This window comes from Calonectris borealis, chromosome W, assembly GCF_964195595.1.
Source record: "Calonectris borealis chromosome W, bCalBor7.hap1.2, whole genome shotgun sequence".
NCBI lineage: Eukaryota > Metazoa > Chordata > Aves > Procellariiformes > Procellariidae > Calonectris > Calonectris borealis.
In genome coordinates, this window is record NC_134351.1 from 6,597,696 (window position 1) to 6,617,601 (window position 19,906).

At 38.2% G+C, this 19,906-nt stretch overlaps 1 protein-coding gene across 1 annotated transcript in view; it reads left to right on the plus strand.

The window, feature by feature from the left end:
- The window catches only part of LOC142074680 (GTP-binding protein Rit2), a 174,602-nt gene that overhangs the window by 76,713 nt on the left and 77,983 nt on the right, over window positions 1-19,906 (plus strand). Inside the window, exon 4 of the mRNA XM_075135462.1 lies at window positions 15,891-16,082. Within this exon, the coding sequence (XP_074991563.1) occupies window positions 15,891-16,082 (192 nt within the window). The remainder of the gene's footprint in view (window positions 1-15,890; window positions 16,083-19,906) is intronic.

Genomic DNA, 19,906 nt, shown 5'->3' on the forward strand with positions numbered 1-19,906 from the left:
TTCAAACAAGGTGAAAACCAGAAACATAAATAAACTATTAGTATTGCTTATCTAGTTATTGGTCATCTTCTTCTCATGCGTATACATAGACACCATTAAACATGACAGATTGCTCCTATCAGGTAGCAGACTGATGTTCCTTGAACTCTGGATACATATTTTCTACATCATCAATTGTCCTCTAATGCTCTTCCAATATCATTTTTCCACTGAAGGTACAGTAAGAGGCACATTCTTAATGTATGTAGGGCTAGTGTAAGTAGTTATGCTTCACTGAACTCACTACCCCTGCTTTTCACCACCCGCTACATCTGCCTGTCTTTGCTCAACGCAATCAACTTCAGACAGAATAAGGTTACGTCTAACTCAGAGAGTTTCAAGGGCAGCTGTTGCTGAAGTCACTGCTTATAGCCAAATTGTCTTAAACAGCACTTACTTAAGCAGTTCCTACCATAAGGCTTGAAAACGTGGAGTGCAGCGAGAAGAAAAGGAACAAAAAATTGATGTTGGTTCTCTTTTTCAATGGCACAGCTGAATCTAGAAGACATGTAGCCTTAGCCTCACGTTTGCTGCCAGAAGAAGCTATCAATGATGCCTTTGGCTCTCCTTTAACTAGAAGTTCTCCTCTTAAACCAAAAGTTTTGGTTTTGCGGCTGCATTTCAATTAAAACAAAACCAAAAAGCAAATGAAAAGACAGAGTAAATGTGAGATTGAGCTTTAGGAGGGATTTTATTTAGTTAGCTTTTAACCCTCTAGGATAGCTAAAATTTGGCATGTGGAGTAAATAAAACCTTAATGGAAATCTGCAAATGCAAACTATTATTGGGAAAGATAGCTTGAGCTTCCTTGTTCAATCATGTTCATAGGACATTTTTTTGAGTAACTTCCCCTTGAAATTCACCCATGTGCCTCTCTCTATCCCTTAAGGTTGGGAGAGGTGTTGGGGAGGAGGTAGTTCTGAGGTTTCCCTTTTCTTGTCCAATGTGTCATAAACCTCACCTGCTTTTACATATATTTGATTTAAACTGGTGTAAACTGTTTGACTGCCAGGAAACTTGTGGCTGCAAATGAAAGGACATTCAGACCTCAAGTCCTTTATTCTGTGTTCGGTTCCCTTCACAATTATTCTCAGAGACTGACAACCCCCAACTGCTCCAACCGTGCACAAAAATCCTCCACACAGGGTTATAGAAACCTTCTGTTCACTCATTTACGCTTTTTCACTCTCTCTTCTAACTTAAAAATATGTTGTAAGTTCTGGAGCCCAGTTTGAATTCCTCCTCATGGAGCATACACAACAGTTATCTCTCCTTCCGTGTTTATAAACTGTTGACTGACACAGGAGCTTTTATTCTTGCCACAGCTCTCCTCCCGATGACACATTACCCAACCTCCCTGTTTAAACCTCACGCTGAACTTTAAAAGAGCATCAGACAGCATTCCCTTCACCGAAAAAACAATCTGAGATGACCCTAGGTAGAAAAGGCAAACTCGTTTTCAGACATGAAGCAGGCAAATATGCAGAAAAATGGATTTCTGTACCTGTCAGTGAGACAGTACGTTGCAAGATTATTGCACCAATTTTTGCTTGTTAAAACGTGAGCTTTTTATGATAAACTTAGTACACCAGTATATTTCCCAGGTGTGAGTCAGAGACTTGAAAAATTGGCCTTAAAATGTAATGGCATGCCATTTCAGGGAGATTTTCCTTTGTCTGGAGCTGTGTGCACATGAATTCATTTCCAGGCAGACACTTTTCAACCTGACAACAACAGTGCGCTCTGTAGTGAAATCCATCTCTCAAATTGCTAGCAAATCACAGGACATGTTTATCCTGCCAACCTCCAGGACTATGATTTTTGCCCCCTGCTTCAAGCTTTGAAGAGGAACCATATTAGTCCCAAGAGCCCTTCAGATAAACACACTTTCTCAGACTAAACACTACAGCCAGATGACTCACTCAGGCTGTTATCTGAGATCCTTCTGCTTATTATCTAAACATGCTGCTCTAATCCTGAATCAATGGAAGTCAAATTTCAAACTACACTACTGCTGCTTATCTCAAGGAAATGTGAAATGCCTTTTTGGCAGTAATTATATTTTAATGGGCCTTTACAGCATGTTCTTTTAAGGGGAAAATAATTTTAGTGCACTTTCTGCTAGGTACTGTAGTGAGTAAATGAAATCCATTTTATTTTTAAAGCACAGTGGTAGTGAACTAAGTAGCAACCATTAACACAGTGTATTAGGTGAAGAACATTAATTTTATTTTCTTTATATGTTGTTTCACAGGCTGATGATGACATACTTAGAAAAAATCAAACCATAGCACTGAAAATTTGGTGGATTCTCAAGACAAGCTGTTCTGTACTTTCTAGGGAGAACTAAAATCTCTCACTAAAATGACCAAGCCATTTTATTTGGGAATGGACAGATTTTGAAGAAACATTTATTTGGCACAGATATTGAGTGAAAAAAAAGGTTCCAGTAAATCATATATGAAATTGCAGACCTGACTCCAATTTCCTTCAAATTATGGGCAAAATATTCTTTGGCTTCAGTGGGAAAAGATCTAGGCATATACTGTCAAAAAGAGTATATTAATTTAGCAAGAACAGGCAACTAGCAACTAAGATTCCCAACTTCCTTTCCCATACCTGTCAATGAATGAATCATGGTGCAATAAAGGATGAATTAGTTTGTATTTCTGCATTTATCTTTCTGACAAACAGGTGCAATAACATGTTGCAGGGAGCAGGCATTGGGGGTGAACATCAGGATTTATTGAGTGTAGTGATACTGATTTCCCACCCCTCACTACCATTTCACTTCAGTAAAGTCAATGCTAGTGGTTCCATATTACAGGTGGAGGAATACTTTCTAGTGTTGTCTGTTCTTTTCCAATAAATTCTTTTTTTTTCTCTTGAAATGCGTTCTCTCTCGCTGTTCTTTTTCTTTAACTAATAACTTCCAAAAATAGATAAATATCCAATGATACTGCTGAATGTTTACTCTTTGACTTTTTAATGAACATTTAAAAGAAGAAAATACTTTGTTACAAATTCTGATAAAAGTAGCAAAATCCTTTTTTCTCCTTTCTAGATCTTTCCTTGTAGTATTTCTTGTTTGTTTTTGTTGTTGTTGTTGTTGTTGTGGTCTGGTATACATTGTATGAAAAACACCTATATAAGCACATCCCATATGAGTAAACTTCATTCAGGTCCTCCACAAGACTATGATTATGTAAATTTGCCTTTTCTTCTAACATTACAAACTGTATTGTATACTTTTTGTTCCCACTGTTGAATGGCACTGAAGTCCTTTGAAGTTACTTCCAGCAGATGTTGGACATGCTCTAAGTGTGTCCTACTTCTCTCTATATATGTGACTGTCCTAGATAATCTCACTAGGAATTCCATTTTACAGAGGTTTGTCAATCTTGGTACCAAGCAGCTCTACACAGACCAGGGACTCCAGTGGACAGAAAACTGTTTTCTACTTGTACCAATTTTCACAAAATTCACATCAAAAAGGTATTTCTAGGACTAAAAACTTGGCTTGCATGCTGAGATAACTGGCATGTGTAACAGCACTGCCTGGTGCCATTTGACCTGACAGTAACAAATGACCAAGAGAAGGGTTTTTTGCAGAGCAGGGTGTTAATGCTTCTCAGGAAAAGTGGGTTGTCCCAAAGAACAATAATTTAACAAAACTTATTTGTCTTTTATGCTATTCTGTAGCTGCTGGATACTCTACCAATACATTCAATGGTGATGTCTCCAGACAAAAACAAAAGAGAGCAAAAAGTTACATAGTCTTACCTGTCTGAATCCAAACCTTTGAACTGCAAAGCTGCATGAGATATTTGGCTGGAAGAGGCTTTCTAACGATGTTCTTTTCTTTTTACACTAACAGGAGGGGGCTGGAAAAGCCTAAAAACAAAAGCCATCTTTCACAGCTGAAGTTCCAATAGTTTTGCCCCAGAACCTGGAAGTGGCATCTGCCCCCCACCAATTAAAAAAAAAAAGAAAAAGAAAAAAGTAAATGTCAGTAAATTTTGAACTCCATTGCTCATTGCTTGTCACCTTTCCTTTATAATATGAGGAATGTTATTGTATCTATCCAAATTTTTAAAAGAGGAAATGAAGAGCAAAGTAGAAATTCAAGACAATAATTAGTGAAAATATGGAACATTTTCTGTTTTCTTTTTTAAACTGGATGTATTTCAGCTATGTATTTTTCTTGCTTCCATAGGAGCAAGCTTGCATATCTTGCATAGATTTTTATGCCTGCTTTTATTTTGTGCCTAATGGCTGAGGAGAATAAATTGTTGCCATGGGAGTTCCATATCATTATCAGATCAGCAGGATGATGTGAATCATGCCAGGGAGCAATTTTTTCTTTTAAAAAGTCAAAACTCAAAAGCTTAGCAGTAGCTGCATCAGCTGTACCTGATCTTCTCTTACTTACAGTGGAGTACCTGAGTAACATCTTGAAGCAAGCTGAAGAAGTCAGACTCCACTAACTTTCAGAATTGCAGATGAGTTGTGTCCTTGTGTTGGACAGTCTTGGCATATCTCAGAAGCTATTCAGCATCTTTCAGGATCTATTGAACTAACATAGATACCTCATGACTACAGTTTTGGAGGTCTCTCTTTGTCCTCACAGCCTTTTTCTAAAGAAATGAAAACTATACCCCCATTTGATAGGCAGACACAGATGCTATGGATCTGAAAATGGAACTTGGTAGCATTTACCCCAGTGGGTGTCATTTACTCCAACAGAACTGAATTAGTTTCAGTTAAACTATTCCTCATTTACTTTAAAGCCTAGGTATCCTAGTAATGGGTCTGGATGAAATCTTCAGTGTATGTTGAATGTATGAAGTGATGATCAACTCCTGTCCCGGTTTTGGCTGGGATAGAGTTAAATTTCTTCCTAGTGCTGTGTTTCGGATTTAGTATGAGAAGAATGTTGATAACACACTGATGTTTTCAGTTGTTGCTAAGTACCCTGCTAGTCAAGGACATTCAGCTTAAAAAAACAAAACAAAACAAAACAAAACAAGCATCGGGAGGGAGCATAGCCAGGACAGCTGGCCCAGCTGGCCAATGGGGTATTCCATACCATGTGACGTCATGCTCAGTATATGAATAGTAGGCATGTTCTAGGAAGTAGCGATCGCTACTTGGTTATCGGTCAGCGCGGGTGGTGAGCAATTGCATTGTGGAGCACTCATTTTGTATATTCTATTATTATTATTATTATTATTATTATTATTATCCCTCTTCTGTTCTATTAATCTGTCTTTATCTGAACCCATGAGTTTTTCTCACTCTTACAATTCCGATTCTCTCCCCATCCCACCGGGGTGGGGAGGAGTGAGCGAGCGGCTGCATGGTATTTGGTTGCCTGCCAGGTTAAACCACGACAACTCCATAAAAAGTTGGACATTTGTTCGAATTGTTAGAGGAGAATTGGTCCCTCTGAACATCTCTTAGTGCGGGATAGCTGCATTGCAGGTGAAGGTACATTAGAGACATTTTGTGAACTGCTTACTGTTGAGGTGACACACGTTCCTGCTTTTTCAGCTAAGTCTTTGTTCCCACAAGTCCCCAGAAGGTCACTGAGATCGGTGTTGCAGGGCTATATAGATGTCAATCCAGTGACTATCTCTGTGCACGTAATGCTATCTAGTCATCTCAGCTGCACCAGAAACATTAGTGCAAATGCAAAGAAAAAAGAACGGTGGGATGTCCTTCATGCTGGAAGCCACAGGGACATGACAACTCAGTCCTTTTGTGTCACAGAGTCATACTAGATTTTAATATTGTAAGCAATACAAAATCAGTGCAGCTATAACACAGCTATTTTGCATTCATATTGGTGACGATTTATGTAGTCCCCAGGGAGTACATCCCTCAGATAAACACTGAGCTAAATTTCAGTGGCAGAAATGAGTGCACAATGGATTAAATGCTACAAAAGTCTAAAAAAGACACTCTGCAGGTTGTTTGCTTCTTTTTTTTCTCCCTTTTCAGATTCTTAGTTAAAATTGTATCTCTGGTGATGAGTAGGGCACAAGGGAGGGGAGAGAAATACCTATGTTGTGGAATTTTTAAGGTAAGCACACTTGTTATGGAAGTCATCATGAAAGAATCTATATGCAAGCCAGGATATAATTTGCAGTCATTTATCAGAGCAATGAGGTGTCTGACTCCATAGCCTCCTGTTCCACTTCTGCAAGGCTGCACAAGCCTCGCTGGGGAAGATGGCAAGTCTGCAATCCCCATGTAAGCTGACAAGAGCTTGTTTGAATCCCTGGCGAGCCCTTGCTTGCAGCTGCAGTCATTACCTCTTCACTAGTGGGTTGTTGCCTATTTTTTTTTTCCTCTGCTGTTTACTAAAATGTAATTACCAAGCTATTAATTGTTTCCCTTTACCATTTATGATGCATTTGTGATAAAAGGTGAAAATTAGCTTTATTCTTTCTTGCATACCAATGAGGAGGGGCGAAAAGTATTATATGGTGCATGCTAAACCAAATGCAGTTGGGGGTTTTAGAGGTAGTTAAGAATGAAGATTGCTTCAGTGCCTGCATTTAGAAGAAAATTACTAAGGTGTTTATCCCTAAGAGAGAAACCATTAGCATTAATATGAAAGAAAAAGACAGTTCTCTGAGTTAAGAAGTGTAGCACCGAGGCATTTTTACTGGCATTGTGGAGAACTGATATGGTGATTTCATCCATATTTTGGGGTGAATGAAAAGTAGATAACATCTCGCAGGTGATGGACTGCATATTTTCATTACTGCATATGACAAACCATCTTTGGAAAAGCAGGATTAATAAAGTTAACAAAAGCACAGTTGCAGCAAACTGGCAAATATATTATCACCTGAAGGCAGGAGGGCAATTAGAGTGGGAACATCAATGCAGAGAAGCTGCTTCTGGAGGGAGGGTCTGAGTGCCAGTGCAGGTTATTTAGTAGTTCCTTAGTGAGAAAGAAGGGTCAGTGTGTGCGGCTATTTTTTGAAGTCCTGAGTTATTTTATTGGAAGTTGTTCTCATTTGTCTTTTTTTCCTTAGTTATTTTTCTTTACTTATTTTTTTCTACCAGGCTGATGTGGTTCAATCTTTATAAGCAAGCCATAATGCCGAACAGTATGTGAATACAGAATAGCAAGTGCATACAAAATGTTGTGCTGTTAGCGAATGGGGCAGTGCACCAGTCATCCATCAGCGTTCCAGGTGTGAAGGGACATCTACACCTGCCTTTCATGAGACTTAATCCTGCATGGTCTGTGACTGTGAGCAATATCAGATATGATGGGAAGAAGTATCATAGCTGAACAGAGAAGGGGACCTGAATCTTTAAGCTCACACGTGGGAAACGACATGAATTCACAAGAGATGAAAACAGATTTTGTCCCACAATGATTTAAAGAAGTCAGTAATCCAACTAACCTCACAAACCAGTGATTTTCAGAAAGGGTGAAAATTTAGACATACCAATTCAAAGTCTCAGACTCATCTAAATGAAGATGAGACTAATGTCCTCATGAATTAACCTGATATAGTAACACAGATTAAGAAATGAAAGTCTTTATTTTTAATTAATTCATTCTTTATATTCAGGACTGTAGAGGTTCATAAAGTCTCTCCGGTAGTCAGAGATTAAAGGTGTATTAACCCACGTGAAGGAATCCATCTCTTTCCAAGCAAATACATTAGTCTTCAGAAAGAATCCTGAACGGGGGTCTAGTGTAATACCAGCTCCTGTCTGGGACTGAAGACCTGTTTCTAGAGGGAAAAGGTTGATGCTGAAGAACATAAGTGTGGGGGAAGGGCTGGAGACGGAAACTAATTTAGAAAGTTTTCAGCCAAAATTTTCGAAAATTAGGAATGTAAGACTGTGCTTGCATTTCGTATTCAGTGCGAGTCTAATTTGTTTCTTAAATTGCCAACCATCCATCACTCAGCTTGGACCATTTTCTTGCCCATAGGCAAGGTTTTGAGGCGCTCCCTCTCATTTAGTCTACCTGGGTGAGCTTATCTCCTCCATTTCCAGTGTGTACACTGACCACCAGAAAACCCTGGAAATTAGCAGCTAAGAAGTAATGTTGCTATTTGTCACAAAACTGAAAATCATACCGGTCTCTTCCAGCAAAGATCACCTGTTATGAATATGCTCCTTCTTCCTGCCTGTTTCTCTTTCCAGGTAAATAAATTAGCTTAAACAGGGGGAGGAGTAGCCAGGTAAATAGGCACTGATTTCAACAGGGTTGATATTGTCGCTGCTGTTTGTCTTCTAGATTACGGATTAATTTTGGTATCTGTCTCAGCTTTTTACTTATACATTCCCAGAGTTAAGAAAAGGCTACTGATTTTGTACAATGTGGAGTTCATAATATTGCCTTGGAAGGCTGTCAGATTAAGTTCAGAAAGACATTAGTCTGCTAGGAACGCGGACTGCATCTTTTATGTTATCTTTATACTGTTCCCATCATCGGTGATGCACATTTTGTCCCCGGTACAAATTCACAGAAGGAAAGGGATATAGCTGTTTTATAACAGAAGCAAGGATTCCTTCCTGTAATTATAAGGCATGAGACACTGACTGATCATTAATCAAGGGACTGATTATAATAATAATCCACTTCCACTGCAGGCTTATGGGCTAATTCTCATTTATACTAATCCCATTTTGAACTGCTCCTGGATCATTACTAGAGCAGGCAAAAAGAGTCATGAGAGAGGGGTTGATGTACAACCAGAACAGTGTAAAGACTTGATGCAGAGAAGAATCAATCCCTGTCCTCCAGTATTTAAGCCAGAGCCCCTGCATTTCATTTGGTCTGTATCTGAGCCGTTATTCAGCTCCCTTCCTTCCTCCCGGTGATGTGGCAGATGGTTTAGGCTGGCGCAGGTGGCTGAGTACCACCTGCTGCAAACTTTTCTGTGTCTTTTGCTGTGTAACTCCTTTTGTTGTTGCTCTTTGCAAAGGATGACTGGAAATAGGAGGGAAGCAAGAAGAGAGTGTGAAGTGATGCTGATATTGTTCAGTGCTTACTTGTTTTCTGTTCTGTCGTTGCTGGGAACCTATAGCTGGTGTATGCTGGAATCCCGTGAGCAAAGGCAGCAGGTTTGAAACTTTGACTTCTGTGATTCAAAAAGTGTATCTGTTTATTATCTCCTAATTTAACTTAACCCATGCTGACGGAGAGCGTTTCCCACTGCTGGGTGCTCTGAAGGCAAAAATCCTCCATTGGCTTTAGGCACTAGATGTTACTTTGTTTTGACCTTTCAAACTTCATTGGAAATAAAACAGCCTTGTAGAAACGAAATGAAAAGTTTAAAATGAAGAGGAGGACAAGCCTCATCATCCAAATACATGAAGGATAGATGACTGGGCAGGGGCTGTGGCTGATACTGTGGACCTCAGAGGCTGGGATTGGTATTTAGTCTCTGTTGAGGCAGTGAGAGAGGTACAAAGGAAAGTCATCCCTGGTATCTTAAACACTTCTGTGAGGACGGGTTGAATTACTCTCTGGAGTTGATCATCTCTCTCTCTTGACTGTAGGAGAGATTGCAGACTAATGTACAATAGGTGACTACCTCTTCAGTGGCAGAAAGCAGCTGAAACATGTCTCATCCTTTGCGTCTAGATTAGTAGCGGTATTATGGTGGTTATAAGATATAATATCTACCCAACTTCCTATCTGGATGCTTTCTCATTTGAAATGTAACTGCTGCAGGTTTCTTGTTGCTTGCTTTTACAAATAACCTTTTAAAAGCTACTTGCTTTTACCCTCTCCTCCACCCTCCCCCCCCCCCCAAGAAAAAAAAAAAGACTAAAAAATTAGTGAAAACCAAATAATTATCACAGCACTTCTCACCAGTGTACTTTCCTTAGGTAAATCTATTTCAGGAGGTAAAAGAAAAGCAAAGTACACTTTATGACAGGCAGTGCCAGGTGAATGATATGTAATCCCAAGGAAGTCAACTGTGATGTGTTTCTGTGTAAGAGAATTTATTAACAGAGAGATATGGGAGGGTTGCACTTTAGCTTTAAAAAAACATTTGCTGCTAAAAAAATAATCTTTGAGCATATTCACAAAATCTTTCCTGAGATAAAAGAAATTCTCAACCTTTTTGTAAACAAAAATACTGATTTTTTTTTTTAAGTGAACAATACGTTTTCACATATTTCTTTTTTGTTGTATGCTCTTTACTTTTGATTCTCTCACTCACTATTTGAAAGATTTTTTTTTTTCCCCACTGAGTTTCCTGTGTCCTTTTTGTTCATTTTACCCTTGTTTGTTCATTGTCATAGATGAACAATATCCTGCCTGTTTCCAAGAACATACCCCCTCCTCCCTCAGCGTTCACTCGAAATATAAAAAAAAAAAACCCTTCATAATAAGAATGACCCCTGTGGTAATCGGGGAGACAGCTTTGATTAAGAACATCTGTTAGCAGATTCCTGGTTCTAAAGTCAAGCACAACATCAGATGAGAAGATATAGAAAGTGGCATTTCTCAAACTGTGAGGCTGGCCTCCCTGGGGAGATTCTGACCTCTTCCAGAGATACAAGCCAAGATCATAAAAAAAGAACAGACATCAAAATGCGTGGAGTGTGTGTGTAGTTTGAAAAACATGACACCCTTGTTTCTGAGGTGCTGCATCTTTAAATTTCTAAGCACTACACTTCTGAGGAGTGTGGAGAAGGACTGCACTTCTAAGCATTGCGCCGTGTTTCCTCCTCAAACACATCACCACACACTGAAAAACAAGGGACACGTATGGTGATCCCCTGCTCATTGCCTGTGTCCTTTTTTTTTTGTTAGTTCTTCTCTTCCCCTCCCTTTTTCTCTTATCCTTTTGGGGCTGACAAGGCTATCTATTAGCAATGCGTAACACGGGGATCTAGGAGAATTGGCTTCAGTTTTGAGTTCTGCTGGTGTAAAATGGTGATGTGGAAGAGGTTGCTTCTTAACAGTTTCTATTCTGAGTTGGATAAAAGCATTTCTAGCCCAGCACTCTTTCTCCAGCATTGTTCAGGAGAAAATACTTAGGAAACCGTAAAGAACCAGGCTTGGCTTCATTGAACTTGGTGATACCTTCCTAGATTCTTTCAGTCAGCAAGATAAGATTGTCCTGAGCTGAACGTTAGATCCAGACTGTTATGTTTGATAGCAACCTATAAACTAATCCTTCATAAGGATCTATGTATCTAAGTGTAGTCTATCTGACTTTGCTGCTTTGTTTCATTTTCTGGAGACATTAAGATATTGATCTTATTTGGAAAGGATTCTAATCTCTAACGAAAAAAAAGAAAACATACAAGCCCTATTCATATTTATATGAAAACAATATGAATTTTAAAACTAATTAAAAATATTGCTTTTCATGAAAAGCTTTCTTTTGCTTGTTATGAAAATTGGATAAAAGAGGATAAATCAAGATGACAGAGAGAAAACAGAGGATAAGTATTTTCTTCTTTGCTAAGTTGTTCTCCTAAAAGCTAATAGAAAAAGCAAGCATATAGAGAAGGATGAAATGTGGAAACAGGGACAGTCTCCCAAGATCAATATGGAAGTATTTCTTGGGCATGAATGGATTGGATTACAAAAGCCAAAGTGTTGCTGGAGTTGGAACTTTTGAGAGATGTAAAAGGCAATGAGATAGGTTTCTACAGGTACACCGGCAACTAAACGAAGACCAAGAAAAATGTGGGACTGCTACTGAAAGGAGTGAGTGGCCTAATGTTGAGGACCACAGAAAGGACTAACACACTTAGGACTTTCTCTATCCCAACCTTTACAGGCAAAGTGTGCTCTTATGCCTCCCAGGTCTTTATGCCTTGCAGGAAAGTTTGAGGAAGAGATATACCACCCTTAGTAGAGGGGGATCAATGAGGGAAAAGTTAGTTAAGCTGGGTGTATGCAGTTTGATACAACAGGATGGGATGTATCTGAGCATGTTGAGGGAGCTGCTCTATGTCATTGTGAGGCCATTCTGTCATCTTTGAAAAACCATATGAGATGCCCAATAACTGGTAAAAGGCAAATGTCACATCCATTTAGGAGCAATCTAATAATTTCTAACTTTCTTCAACAACAGGTGGACATATATAATCTTATGAGAATTAGTATCATTTTTTTTCTGCATTCAATTATAATGGAAAAAGAAAAGGAAAAAGTTATGCTGCCTTCTTTCAACTTTTAGAAAATTTTAATTTTGTTTCTATCCAGACTTGATGCTTGTTCTCAAGTATAACATCTCTCCCAAGAAGAATGGTGATTTTGTTTCAAAAGATTTCTTATCATACTTTTCAGTTAAGTCTTAGTCATAATACACAAGAGAGTATTAGAGACTGATGTCAAGCTGCAAAGTGCTATAAGCATGACAAACCTTCACTTTAATTCTCAGATTTATTTCCTTTTGAGGAAGTGTCATTTCCTTCTGTCTCTTCCCTTTGGCATTTACTGACTTGGGAATGTTTCATATTTTCCCCCTATTGAGTAACAAATGACATCTAGCACTATTCCTGAATAATTTTTTAAAAAGCTACTTTTACAGCAGAAAACAATTAAAGAAGATATTAGTGTGCCAGCTGCACAGGTACATTATTGCTTATTTTATAAGAGAACCAGGCAAGATATAAAAATAAAACCACTGAAAAAACTGTAAAACCTTTGGGTCTATCTCCATCTACCTCTGAACATCCACAAAACCCAGGTGAACTTGGATTTTGATTCTGCTTACTGTAGAGATACATGTAAACTGTGAAATCTGGAGTAGGACTTGAATTAAAAAATGAACAAAGAGATTTAATTACATCTTAGTCCTTTGTCTTGTATATATAATATGCATACATCATTGCAAGAGTTATAGTATGTTTATTGGAAATTGTATTTATTCTTTTTCTTAGTATATATTATTATGTTGGGGTTCTTGGTGAACAGAATAAAAAAAAAATCACTTTTTTGAAATCCAAGAAAAGGCTTATTTATGTTTGACCTTGGACTTCTTGACTCTGTAATGAGGAATCATGCCAAGGGGAAAAAGCTGAGAAGTGAAAGTCAACATCAAAAAATAAGAAAGGAAATGACTGAGTTAATAACAGAAAACCAAGTGGATATTCCCAATCTAGTTTGCATAGAATAATTAATGCCTCTGAAAATGGATCACTGCAAACATGACACTACAGTATTTTGGCTGTTTAGTCTAATATATCAGCAGCAATAACATGTCATCATAAAAAATTGCAGAAGTAAATTAATTCATATCCTTAAACTCATAATTATGCCCAGACATGAACCAGAACGCGTAGGTAAATGACTCCAACTCAAGAATGGCAGTGCCTAAAAGCTGAGCACTTTGTCCCTTTGGAATGATTCACAGTGTGTAAAATTAGGAACCCAGAGTGTCCTGGCAGTCAAGGAAAGTCATTAAGCATGCCTGGGGAGTGATCCTGGGAGTCCTCATGCTACAGAAAGTCACTTATTGGAGTAACTTAAACAGGGATATGTGACCTAATTCCTTCTTGGTTTGCCACAAATGGCTGTAAATGACTGTAAAAAGTCCTGAGCACTTCCTAGAGGTGGATCAACTCACTAAGCAGAGCTCATTCTTTGTAAAAGGCTGTGCAGAATAATCATACAGTGTATTTACGAAATCTTTAACCCAGGAAGACAGGTCATCTGGGCTGGGACTTAGGTTCCATACCAAAATATTTACTTTTAGGTGTCTACATGGGAGCTAGCGGCTCCATTCAGTTGTATAAATGTTCAGCTCACTCTGAAAACAAAAATAGATAAACAAGAAATAGAGAATTAGATAACTAAAGAGATAATTATTTTTCATCAGCAGAAGCAATCTGTAGTCCATTGATTGCATGGTCTAGTGTACCATTATCTACAACAGGAGTTTAGGTAATGGCCTGCAGTTACACATAGCTAAATTCAGGAGCCTTAATCCACAAGTTTAACTCCACATAAGGTTTCCATTGTCTGCTCAGCCTGAAGGGATCCTGGCCTTGTTCAGCTCCTCCTACAAGGGAGACTAACCTACAAATCATGGTGCAGAACAGTTCTAGGTGATTGATGCAAAGAGAAGAAAATCAGGGGCACGGAGGTGTGCGGAGAGACCCTTGTTCTGGCAGCAAAGCCTGGGATCTGTGGGTGAGTAAGGGAGAGGGGGTCTCTGTGTTTAGTCATTAACACTCCCTACCCATAATTTGGAGACCTTGGGTATAGTATTGCATTGTTTATTAATAGAGTGATTATCTAATGTAGATGGCAGGCAAAGACTTGGGAACAGAGACATATTTCCATTCATTGTCTTGCCAGAACCAGCAGAATGTAGAATCCTTTTTGTCTGACATCTGTGTTTCTCCCCACTGGTGCCCTACTTCTTACACATCCAGTTTCAAGAGGATGGGATAGAATATGGCCCGATCCACTCTATGCTGTAGCTTGGTAGTTAATAAACTCTCCCGGGATGCCAGTGGTGATAGTTTAGACATTTTGAAATTCCGAGTAAGTCTCAAAGCAGAATCCTACCCTTAAATTACCTATTAGTCTGCTATTTTGGAGCTTAGTCTATGAACTTTTTCTTGTAGCAGGTGAAATATTTTGAATGATATACAAGAAAGCCCTTGGGTAAAAGATACATCATGAATAAATGATAATGGTCAACATGAAAGTCTATTCACAGGAAGTATTATCAATCAATATGAGTGACTATTAAGAAAGATTTAAGGCTGAGACTTTTAAAAGAGCATAAGCAATTCATTTCCCTTCAATTTTCAGCAAGAACTGAGGATATATATATAAACTAAACTGTTTTAAAAATCCTAGCCTAAATTCTAAACAGAGTAAAAAATACAGGACTTGATATTGCATCCTGCTGCTCATAGAAATGGTCCAATGTTGATATGTGTTGATATGTGTATTCCTTGCTTTATCAGACCTTCCTGCATCTTAATATCTCGGGAGAACTGATTCTGTCGGGAGGATTCTGATCCTGACCGACTGTTGCCATGGTATTGGGTTATTCTGGGCTGTGATCAAGAAGAGCAAACAAACTCGAAAAAGAAACTGGCTTTAAAATATATTCTCAAGCCACAGTGCCTGAGACTAGTTTTTGAAAACTAAATCTTGATTTTTGTACACTGTGGCAGTTGTTAAATCCTTCTAAAAAACCATACCAATAACCAGAAGTGTTGGTATGACAATAAATACATACAGAAATAGAGGAAAATGCAGGAGGAGAATTCTCACGCTATTTGATATTGTTAATTTTCATTTAATGGTATTATCCCGCACTGAACTAAACCCCCCAGCTTCTCTGAGAGCATTTGAAAGAGTAGAACTTTTTGCAGATTATATTCCTCTTTTACTAGGCACTATTCCAAAACTGGTGGGAGTCAATGAATGTCTTTTTGATATCACTGATCTTTTGAAGTGAGTGCATAATAAGGAGTTTGTCTCCCATCCCTAGATAGTCATATAGCTCTTTTACACCTGTTAGTATTCATTCAATTGTAAGCCACCTATATTTACCGAAAGTGCTGCAGAAAGTTCTAGAAACACGAGACACTATTTTCTGTATGCAGGCACTGGCGTAATAAATTCATATTCTAAGAGGACAGAGTTCCCTTGATGGGAAAAGGAAAAAAAAAGGTCCTAAAGAAATCCTAGTGGGGTATTATCCAGGATGATGACCCCAGAAGGATGCACAAGTTTCAGCAAGTAGTATTTAAAACAGAAAACAAGCAATGTGGAATTATGTAGGGAATGGGGGAAGTTTTCAGCAAGTTCGTTATTTACAGATGGATAATTTTGTTTGCAAATTACTGAGCATGTTCTTCCTATTCCACAGGCAGAATTCACAGCCATGAGGGACCAATACATGCGAGGCGGAGAAGGCTTCATTATCTGCTATTCCATCACAGACCGCCAATCCTTTCAAGAAGCTGCTGAGTTTAAGGAACTCATTTATCGTGTCCGGCACACCTATGACATCCCCTTAGTGCTGGTGGGAAACAAAATAGATCTTGAAGAGTTCAGACAGGTAAGCAACTTCTCTGCTGTTTTTGGCTTGGTTTTCCTTGGCTACCTCAGGGATTTCTGTAGCATATGTTGTACAGAACTACTGAGAATTATTAGCACAAGATGAGGTTTAATCAAAGAGTAACACACTAGGATTGGTAATAAATTAAGGACTTAGCAGTAGTTTTAATCCATACATTATGGATCTTAAAGTAGTCTTTGCCAATCACATCCATATGTTCTTCATTTTTACTTTGAAAGGAATCCCACTATTTTCATTGGAAGTTACATATATATCCAGCATGGAAATAGATTCAGTCAGGATCTTTATGGCAAAAAACCTGTTTTCTTTGGAAGTTTCCAACCATTAAATACAGAATTTTTCATAAATGTACTAGATTTAATTAAAGGTTTCTCAAACTCAGACTGAAAAAAATTCTAGTTAAAATAGATAAATGCATACACGATTATCTTTGCCTGAAAAGCCAGTGGCTGTGTTTTTAGAGTGCTCAGGTAAGTTGGGAACATGCAAGACTTGAATTCACTTCGATTTGTATACAAGATTTGAGCCACCACCACCCATAGAGCAGTAGATTTCTTTGACTATGAGGGCATTGACTACAGCTCTCTCCAAGTCTTTAGTAATCTTTGCTCACCCTTTTCCTTTTGCTTCCTCTCTGCTTCCTCCTTGCCGTTTGTGTTGATGTGTATGTGAGCAAGGGAGTGAGTTAGAGAGAGACCGTCTTAGAAATGGCTTGGTTGTGACCTGGTACTGAATGGAAAATATCCTTAATCTTAAGCAGAAACTTCGAAAAGGGGAAAAAAAAGATTTTCCTATATGGAAATCTTAAAAGGCTCTTTATACATACTACAATTGCTTTGAAATGGCTGACTTCTGTGCAGACATATGTAACAGTTAAATAAAATGGTGTTTTTCAGTTCATTAGCATCTGTGCTCACATGATCCTGTCTACTCTTTTCCACTTATCTTGTCACTCTTCTCCCCATTTCTTTGTCTTCTTTCTTCTACCTGAAGAAAATCCAAGGCAGTGTTAAGCTTGAAATTAGTCCTGAAGATCTAATGATGTACATTTAAAACTTCACATCTGTTTCCAGATCATTGGCTTTCTCTTTAAATCATACTGTGACAAAACCTTAATGGTGACAATCCAGTTGCAGTTTAACACCCAGCTTGAGACTTCAAACAACGGTGCCATGTGCAACATGGAGTACAATCTGTGCAGCTTCTGGGGTACTTATATACCAGATGGGGGAGGGATGTGGATTCAGTTGTTCTGTTGGAATAGGACATTGCACCGCATCCCAACAGAAATGGGATATGATTGATAACCTACAGTTACCTATAGATGAGGTTTTCAGGAATGTTCTATTCTCTAAGTGATATGAAGACTCTTGGAGGAGAGTTATATTTGGCAGTACCTCTTTCTGATCTTATGTTTTATTGGGCATTTATATTTTAATCACTGTCAATGCATATATAAATATATGCCTGATTTAAATGTTTTACATGCTCCTTGATGATCTTGTCTGGTCTCCCAAAAAGGAAAATTAGTGTGCGTGAATGTCTGAATTGGATGTCACAAACAACACTCAAGATTAAAGGGCATGGGGAGGTTCTTGGGAATAATATTAGAAATTATTTGAGATGTGACAGACACACAAAAAACTGTTATACAAGGCTGTCACTGAAGATCCTGCCTGAATGTGTATCAAGGCAGTTCCAAATTGTGGTCCTATTTTTATTAAAAGCTTTCAATGAACAGGATTTAGGTCTTCAGAATCTTTTCCTCCATAACCCCTCTACAACTGTCAGCAAACATGACAATGTCAGAAGGGTTTTCTCAAATATTCTGCAATCCAGACATTGAGCCATGGGACACCCTTACATCAAAGACTACTAAGATAATACAATGCAGATCTGCTCCTTTGAATAAAGCACTTGAATATGACTACGTCTACATGAGCAAGTAGCATGAGCCAACAGGTGTAGAACTGTAGAACAAAACAGTTTATTCTGAAGTCCACATTTTGGGAATTTATTTTTAACTTTGGACTAGCTCTACTCCAGGGCCATTGTCTCCATGATTAGCTGGTGCTGAGGTGGGCGAGTTGTGCTTCTGGAGCATATCTTCGCTTAAATTTCATCCATAGTTCAGGTAACATTCACAGAGACCAGTCCACAATTCAAAGCAAAGCACGGTTAAGTGGAGGTGATTAGGAGATACTGCTCAGAGTGCCTCTCTGACCTCAACTAAAGCTCTAAGGTGTGGGAGGTCATCTTTGTGCCCAGCTTTAAGCGCATGTTAATGGACTTTGGCAGCTCATTATTTCAGAACTGGGAAGTGATGATGTGCTGTATGCTTAACAAACACTGAAATAAGTTATATCTGTGCTTACCTGTTAGGTTAAGCAATATTTAAGTAACTTGATGAACTGTAGGAAGGTAGATTGAAAGGAATCTTTTCAAGGTCATGTACTGTAGTTACAGCTTCATTAAAAGCTCTTGGACGGTCAAGAGGGGTAGACAGCTAACTCTGGGTGACAGACAGCAATGGTCCGACAATGTATGGTATTAACGTATCAATGAACAACTGGTGAGGTACACAAACATACCAAATTCAAACAACTGAGAAATAGTAGGGGTCAGAATGCAATTAACCAGATTGGAATTTGGCCAGGGCACCAGGGCTAATGTTGTTGGTTTGTTTAACAACATTTTTCTCCTATGAAATGCATTAAAGCTACTGTAATGATGGTATTAAAGCTACTGTAATTCATGGTATTTGGAAACATAACATTAAGTTCAACATTCCCGGGCATCATTTCCATTTAATGACAATTCCGCAACAATCAGACAGGCTGTAGTAGCTCGGTCAGGCAAAGCTCTTGTTTTAAATGTCATCCCCTACACAATGCAATGAATGATGTATGTCACTCGCCTCAAATCTATCAACAAGACTAGAAGAATAAAACTAATCTGCAATTAAAATTTTGTGTTAAGAGAAACACTAGTGAAAAACAAAACCAACAAGCTTATTATTTTTAAATAATGTTTTAATTTTCTGATGGCTTCAGTGAAATTATTGTTGTCTTGAAGTATGCCTGTCATTTTTAATGTCTTAAGAAATGGGTTTGTCTGTACTCCTTCTTAAAACAAGTTTTAATTACATCCATCAGCCTAAAGAATAAAAGCTTTCCATTTTCTCTGAAACAATGTGGGGGAACAACTGTGAAACAACTGTGGGGAAAAAAATATAATAACTCATTATCTCGATGTGCATATTCAATTTGGTGGCAAGGCTCCCTCCAACCTCCATTCCCTTCCACCCATTTGTACTGCAGCTGCGTCTGGTCCTTTGTGACATTTTTCTGTTTTGTGTTCTGAGATTCACTGGGAAAATGAATGAACGTGAATGGTTAAAGCATTCATCTGTGTTCATTCCTTGATTTTTAGCCATTGCTCTAAGAAATATTTAAGTATTATATGTATTTTATCCCATAGCTGTTCGATGTAAAAAATAGCACACTAAGTGTTTGATTAGATACCATTTAAATTTCAGTGCTTTCTAGCATTAAAGTAATTAGATTAATAAAGATAGGCTGTATATGTCTTCTAATGTCATTAGAGCTTCAGAAACATTTAGGACCAGCTGATATGTAGTGCAATAAATACTTTTACTTCAAGTAAGCTTTGTCACTTTACTCCAGATCAACATCTGGTTCTTACTGAAGTTTAAAATATATATAATGCATAAATACCTAATTAAAACATATTCATCTTTAAAAAATACAATAAACAACGGATCCTCTTTGAGCTCATGCCAT